The 7543-nt window shown below is 33.3% G+C and overlaps 1 protein-coding gene across 4 annotated transcripts in view; it reads right to left on the bottom strand.

Annotated features, from left to right (window-relative positions):
- Positions 1-725: 725 nt before the first annotated feature.
- The window catches only part of ZBTB8A (zinc finger and BTB domain containing 8A), a 39857-nt gene continuing 33039 nt past the window's right edge, over positions 726-7543 (bottom strand). For 3 of the 4 annotated variants that reach the window (XM_078145484.1, XM_020983506.2, XM_020983509.2), the window contains 2 exons: positions 5730-6061; positions 726-3212 (listed from right to left, as the gene is read on the bottom strand). In XM_078145484.1, the coding sequence (XP_078001610.1) occupies positions 3200-3212; positions 5730-6061 (345 nt within the window). In that variant the 3' untranslated portion in view covers positions 726-3199. Of the gene's footprint in view, positions 3213-5299; positions 6062-7543 lie in introns of all 4 variants that reach the window. The other variant, XR_002323858.2, reaches the window with a different exon arrangement.

The raw sequence follows: 7543 nt of genomic DNA, 5'->3' as shown, positions 1-7543 counted from the left end.
GTTCATGGTTCCCAGGTTAAAAAATCTGTTCTAGAAACTGTATTTTTAACATATTGCAGCCTTTTCTTTGTTCAAGATTCTTGTAAATGTCACCTCATATTGTCTTAGGGTAGAGACACGACTGAGGACTTGAAGCAATTCTGCCAATTTGGACATCCATCTTTCTCTAAGCAAGAAATACTTGGATTTAGTGTTACATTAATAATATTATTTCTGGCATAATAATGCTTAACACAAAGTAGAATTTTGGTATTTTTTTTTCTTTTGACAAAAGTAATAATTAGGAGTAATAGCATGGAAAATCCAAAATAGGAGGTAATTGAAAACTAAGTTTAAAAACTTTGGAATGCTTTTTTTTTGGTGCTTTAATTATGTGGCTAAGTCTTTTGTGTTCTGTAACTCATAACACAAAAAATATGAAGCTAGGGTACATTATGAAAGCCTGATTGGATTGTTGTCCTCTTTCCCCATCCTGATCTTCTTGTTCTAGTCTACCTTGTGCTCCATTCTTTCCATACTGGGTTTAGACAAAAGCACCACTCAGATCGAGTCTAGGCAGAATTGTGTTTGTAGTTCACAACTTCCTTGGGAGATTAGAGATGTCCTTTTTTCTTTCCAGTTTCTTTCTGGGTTATTGGGTTCAATGAGACTACTCTATTTACACCTCTGAAGGAGCAAAGTAAACAATGGTTGGTATTGAGAAATGAAACTATTTTTCCAGTGCAGATGATAAATAACTTTTATTTTGGGCATAAATTTATAGCATCTCTTTAAAATAATAGTAGTTTGTAGTTTTAAACAGTATTTTGAAATCAGCATTTTGAAAACAGGATTGGCCGTCAACTAGTTGTAGCCTCCTGGAGCTGACTTCTTAACCAACAAAAAAACATAGACCAATTCAGATAAACAGACATAAAACTCCCTTCTAAGAATAAATAAATCTCAAATTCTTCCTTCTCAGATTAAAAGGGAATCATTCTTAGGGGGTAAATATAAATCAAATTGCCTCCCTCAAACTGAAATGTCATGTAAAAGCTAAGTGGTAAATTCTCAGTTGTTTCCCAGAAGAGTGGCTTTGTGTGTGCGTGCGTGTGTGTGTGTGTGTGTGTGTGTGTGTGTGTGTGTGTGTGTGCACACCTGTCCATTAGGTTCATGGTTCAGTTTTTGGGGTCATACCTAAATGGATCTGTAATGTCATCAATATGGTTATTCTCTTCAAATATGTAGATCATAACCCTACTCTTACAAAGCCATCCTGTGCAACTCTTGTCCATATCTTTCCCTAAGTTTACCACAGTTATCCACTTAAGGGGTGCCTTCCTCACTCTCTTGATAAGTATGCAAAACCACTGTCCTAAGAACAGATGAATATGTGCTATTTCACAAATGCTCTACAACTGAACAAAAATATGAACAAAGAACTGAAAAGCAAATAAAAAGGAATAAGAAAGTAGTTGTTTTAAAGCTTAATTTGCTTAGCATTTTTTCTTAGAGGATGCACCACAGAAGGAAAAGAAATGACATGTAAGTGTACCATTTTGATTACTTGCCAACAAATCTGATTTAAAAGTTTATGGGAAGGGGGGAATGTTAACATGTCTAAAATGAGATTTGAGGATTCTCACTAATTTCTTTTCCCATCCTGTTCTATTCTCATTAGCACGAAAATTCAATTAAGATTGAACAACAAAACAAAAAGTTGGATATAATAGGAATTACATTTAACAACATACAAAATGTCTTAATGTACTTTTAATGCCATTTTTGTGAAAACCTAAATTCCATGTTATTTAAAACTCTTGTAGTTAAAAGTAGTCTGCTTTATATGAACAATATTTATTTTGTATATGGTATATCCATACAATGCTTTAAAACAGGTGAATGTTATTTGTAAAAAGTTACCTTATAAAACTAGTGATAAACATTACAGTTTAATGAGCTAAGTAGTACATAATACTCTAGAATTCCAAGAAATCTGATGGTTTTAGTTTCTATTACTGTCACTGATTGGCTACTTATAGGTTAAATGTCTTGTGCCTCAGAGTCCTTATCTTTAAAGTGAAATAACTGCCCTATTTCATCGATATATGAAGGATAATAATTATTACAGCACTTTGCAAGTATAAAATGCAGTATAAAGGCTAAATACGAATACTAGTAAATCTTAACAAAATGTAATATATATTTTTTTGCTTATAATTTGAGGTTTCATGTATAGTTGAATGTCAAGAAAGCTCTGGAAATGGTGTCACACAATATACCAATTAAACTTTTAATATACTGTTTCTTAATGTTTTATAGCCAAAAAAATATAAAAGCTGAAAATATAAGTGGAAGGGATATTCATCAGGCCACATGGATTATAAAAATAATTTTTAATGAATTTAATACTTAACTAACAACCATCTGACAACTTAAGTTGTCAGTAGAATGTCACCTCCTTGAGAGCAGTAAGCATTGGTGCCTTGTATGTAGTAGATAATAAATCTTTGTGGAACTGAGTCATCAAACTCTAACTGGTTTATATTAAAGCCATCCCTATACTTTATCACAGGAGCATAGATTTAAATCTGGAAGGAACCGTAGAGGTCATATACTCCAACCCTTTCATCTGACAGATGAGAAAACTTGAGGCCTAGAGAGGTGAAGTGACTTGCCCAATGTCATGCACATAGTAAGTGGCAATGACAAATTTAAACTGAGGTCCTCTGACTCTAAATGCTGTGCTCTTACCACTGTATCATACTACCTCCACTTTATAGATGAGGAAAAGGAGACTCAGGTTAAGTGACTTAATTTAATTGCTCAGAGCTAACGTTGCTAAACACTATATTTAAGTTTTGACCTTCGTTGAAAACTTCAGAGCTAACTTAGCCATATATAGGAAAAGCTGAGTAGATTAAGAATATTACTTGCTATTCCAAAAGCCAGCCTCTTTGTTATATGTTCATTTGCTTACATAAACAATTAAATGATGTAGGGTAGGAGACCTTAAGATGATAGAATTCAGAGAATTCAAGAAGTTATTTAGTTCATTTTGCTGCCTCCAGGCAGAACTGCATTTAAATGGAGAATTTATGTTCCACATTGTTTCTGCAAGGATCCAAGCTCATCAGTTAACACTCTTCCATTGACAGTTGTGACAGAGTTCAGAAGTTGATTGGAACAAAATGTCTACTACTGTAATCTTCACTCCAAATTAAATCAGTTTCCTGTGTTAAAAAATTTAAAAATCCTTAGTATAAGGCTTACTTAAGCAATTACTGTCCCATAAAACATTTTCTCATATATAGTATTCAAAGCTTTCAGTCCCCTTAAATTCAATTCAATATTTATTAAGCATCCCCTGTATAGAATGTATTAATGTAGAAAAGAGTCACTTTGTATGGAATCACAATTTAGAAGGTTTCCTGATTAGAAATCCTTTGTAAGTTAATTACAGCTATCTTTTATAATTTAATCAGAAATTTTGCAAGGTTGTTATTTATCATATTTTTAAATTATATCTTGCTATATATAATATAATAGAACTGCCCAATAGTTTGGACCCACTTAATAGGTATCTGGGTATTGATGGTGTGGGGAATGATACTCTTGGTTAATGTCTTTTTACTGTCAAGGGGTAGCATCAATTCTGAAAAGATACAATTACTCTACGTGCCCTGGTACGGTAACATGTTGAGAAGAAATATTAACACTCATGCTGACAGTGTTTACATTCCCATGCAGAGAGGGTAATAGCATAAAAGAACATTCAAAACATAAACTTTGAGAGTACATGTGTGTATGTAAATGCACATAAATGTGTAAAATATGAGTACATATATGAGACACTATTCATTCAGATGAATGAATTTCAAATTAGCCATTTTCTTATAGATTCTTAATTAAAATCTGTTAATTCTGTAAAGGGGTCAGTATTACCCTCAATAGCATTAGAGAATGAGCAGAGAACAACTTTAAGCACCCTGATTCAGAGATGTTTGTTAGAGAACCCTAGAATATTAGCTAGATTTCTCTGCCTTTTTTTTTTTGTGAGGCAATCAGAGTTAAGTGACTTGCTCAGGGTCATATAGCTAGTGAGGCTGGATTTGAACTCAGGTCCTCTTGACTGCAAGGCCAGAGCTCCCTGTGCCATCTAGCTGCCCCTTGCTTTGATTTTTTAGGTAATTTCAATAAGGGTAATCCTGATGAAGTTCTAAGAATACCATCAAAGACAGTGGTCTTTCATTAGTGCGCATATACATTAATAATTTTATGCCCACAAATCTGTATCAAGGATAATGGTTAGAAAGGATACAAAATAATAAATAAGAGGTACCATCTTGATGTGTAATATGGTGTTTTTGTATTTTTTAATAGAGTATGCAGCCTTTAACCTCAAAAAAAAAAAGAATTTCTAACTTAAAAGTGACAACACTTGCTTTGACTTTTTAAAATGAAGAATGGCTTAGGTTCTTTAATACTACTATCTAGTTTTCAACTTTAGAACCATAGCTATTCCTCACAAATTTTGCCTCTTATTTTGAAATTATTTTATAATTTTGGCAGAACTGAAATTTACTTGCTTGCTCAAGTTAAAAAAAATTAAAGCATGCTAAGTAATATAACAATAAAATATTTTAAATTTTTTTAATAGAAACTTATTCATAGTTTTAGAAGCATTAATTTATATAAAACAATTGGTATTGCTAATTATTTTAATCTATTAGAAACGAATGTTTTACTAAGCAATACTCTAATAGCCTAATAACTGCTGTATTTAAATAGTCTCTCATTTTAGTGAGGTTTTGCCTTTATTCTTAATAGTTTCAGAAAAGAATCAATAAGAACAATATAAACTGTTACATTTTCCAAAAGAAAAACTGAAATAGCAAGATTTCATATACTCCAGCCTAAATTTTAGTATTGGTTTCTTGCTTTTAGAAAAGTTACAATAAATGAAATGTTGTCTTGTTTCTCACTTTTTGTCAATCACCAATTTAACTCAGTGCTGTCAAACTCAAATAGAAAGGTTTTTATTTGTTTTGTTCATTTTCCATTTACATTTTAATCTGATTCCAGCTACACTTTGCAAGTTTTACACCTCTGACAGCTTTTGGTACTTTATCATGGCACTTTATATGAATTTCTAACTTCAAATGTTGATCTTAAAACTGTAGTTTTCTGTTATAACTCCTAAGCCATTTTATACATTTTGGAATAATAACAAACCAGCTGTTCCAGATATGAAATCATCATAAAAGATTTTTTATTAGTGCATTGAGGTGGGCAGCAAGACTCTGAAATGTGCTCTTACCTTTTTTTTCCCCAGGAATATGCAATATGTGATAGCTTATCTATTTTTTAAAAAAGCATCTGGAAAGTTTTATAAAGTTTCATGTTTGGCTATAGTTAATTTATCTTAAATGTTTATCACTGAAAAATTTCTCAAGTTGATCTTCTAATATATAAAAAGTATTACTATATTATAGTTCAGAGATCAGTTGTTCATCCGTCATGCCAACTCAAGCTATGTCCTCTTTTCCAGTGCAGCAACATACTGGTACCCCAGAGCAACATAGTTCAGAATGTGAACTTAATGGTTTGTCCATAAATGCATGCAAATTAGATCAGGTCATTTAAAAAAAGCCAATATGATAGATGTGTTAACCAGACTCTTGTCAGGGGAAGAGAGAAATATAAGAATTCAAATATAAGACATGCTAGGTCAGTTGTTTCACAACTACCTAATGTTGGGCTTTATTTCCTTTTCTTCTTCTTCATCTTCACTATCATCAACCTGTTGTATGACCAGATCAGCAGACCCATCCTCTACAATCTCCACATAAGATTTTTTTTGTCCTTCACTCAGTTGCCATTTTGACTTCTTATCTCCATCTGAAGGGGATGCAAGTGGTTGTTCAGCTCCCAAATCAATGGGGATGCTGTCTATGCCAGCTTCAGCAAGGCACTCATTGCACAGTCTGTAGCGCCTTGTTCCCTCCTGTACCACTTGTCCAGTTAGATCAGTCACATGACGCTTGCATTTTCGGCAGATTAGCTTGCATGCCTGGTGAATCTATGTGAATAATTAAATAGATACAAAAACATTGATTTCTCAAAAGCAAGACACATTACAAAACAGAAAGACGTGTCAATTTGTAAACTTAAGATGATAATCAACTTCAGGCCAAGCTTGAAACATTTAAAGTAAAATCATATTTAATCCTTAAGTTCCAGAATATTTCACTTGATAGAATTTTTCTAAAATGTGTTAGCTATAAAATTATTCTTTCAGCAGAGTGTTTATCTGATGTCTTATGGCATGAAGGAACATCATGTCATGGCAGCACAAACTCTGGCATTTCATACCAAGCTGAAAAGACCAAGTATGGGCCTGGTTAGATGGACTATTGTACAAAGATCAAGTGAGTACAGAGAGGTTAGCTAATTAATTACCAGAGGAAGGCTGTCCACTGGGTGATGAATTTTTCTGGCCATAGTAAATCATCAAAAAGCAACTACCGAGTTGATATGGAGGGTTTTTGCAGTCTTTACCAGTGAAAGATACGAGTATCTACACTAATAAAATCTTTCGAAATAAAGTACAGAGTTTAATATCTTAATCTTTAACCCTTCCTATTTTGGTTTTTCCTTTAATCAAACAATATTATGGTATAACATGGCAAAACATAAAATTTATTGGGAGTTGGGAAGGCTATAATAGAACCATTGGTGTAGAAGAGGGGTTCAATTTTTTTTCCCCTGCTTGGTCCCAGAAGGCAGTACCAGGGAGAATGGTTAGAAGAAGTTGCAGGTAGTAGAGTGATCTATTATAAGTATGGGTTGGACTAGATGCCTTTGAGGGTCCTTCCGACCATAATAGTATGAGCCTGGGAAGTTAAAATCTCCACTGTTTGAGCCCAGATCCTACCTTGTTTTTTTTTGCTTTCACTGTTATGTTAGAGAAAATATTTCTCCCAAAATTATAATTTACCAAAATAAGTTTTTCTTGATGGGGAAAGGATTACCTGCTACTGTTTCTTAAAAGCAGTATCATATCCTATAACACTGGAATAGAAATGAGAAGGCTTGGTTTCTCTAGTTCTTGCTCCATCTGGCACCCAGAACTGAATATAGTGTTCTAGATAAGGTATAAGCGAAAATAATGATAAACTCTCAATTCCCTATTCCTGGATACTTGTACCTCTCCTAATGCAGCTTAAAGGCTCTTTTTAGTTGCCACATCACTGTTGTCTCATTGAACATTTAGTCTATGAAAAATATCTTTTTTAGACAAACTGCTGTGTAGCTCCATTTTGTGGTTGTGAAGTTAATTTTTTGAACTCAAGTGTAAGAATTTATATTTTCCCTATTAAATTTCAGCTTTTTTGCTTCAACCCAGTCAAGATCTTTTTAGAATCCTTTCTTTGCCATCCGGTCTGTTAGCTTTATTATTTACCTTAATTCAAGCTGTTGCTAAAATGTTAAACAACACAAGACTAAGCACATACCTGTAAGGTGCTTAACTGGAAACCTTCTTACAAGGTGGCATTGACCC

Source organism: Phascolarctos cinereus, unplaced genomic scaffold, assembly GCF_003287225.1.
Source record: "Phascolarctos cinereus isolate Bilbo 61053 unplaced genomic scaffold, phaCin_HiC Scaffold_726;HRSCAF=1367, whole genome shotgun sequence".
Lineage (NCBI taxonomy): Eukaryota > Metazoa > Chordata > Mammalia > Diprotodontia > Phascolarctidae > Phascolarctos > Phascolarctos cinereus.
Note: the sequence above shows the minus strand (reverse complement) of the source record. Positions and strands in the feature narration are given on the sequence as shown.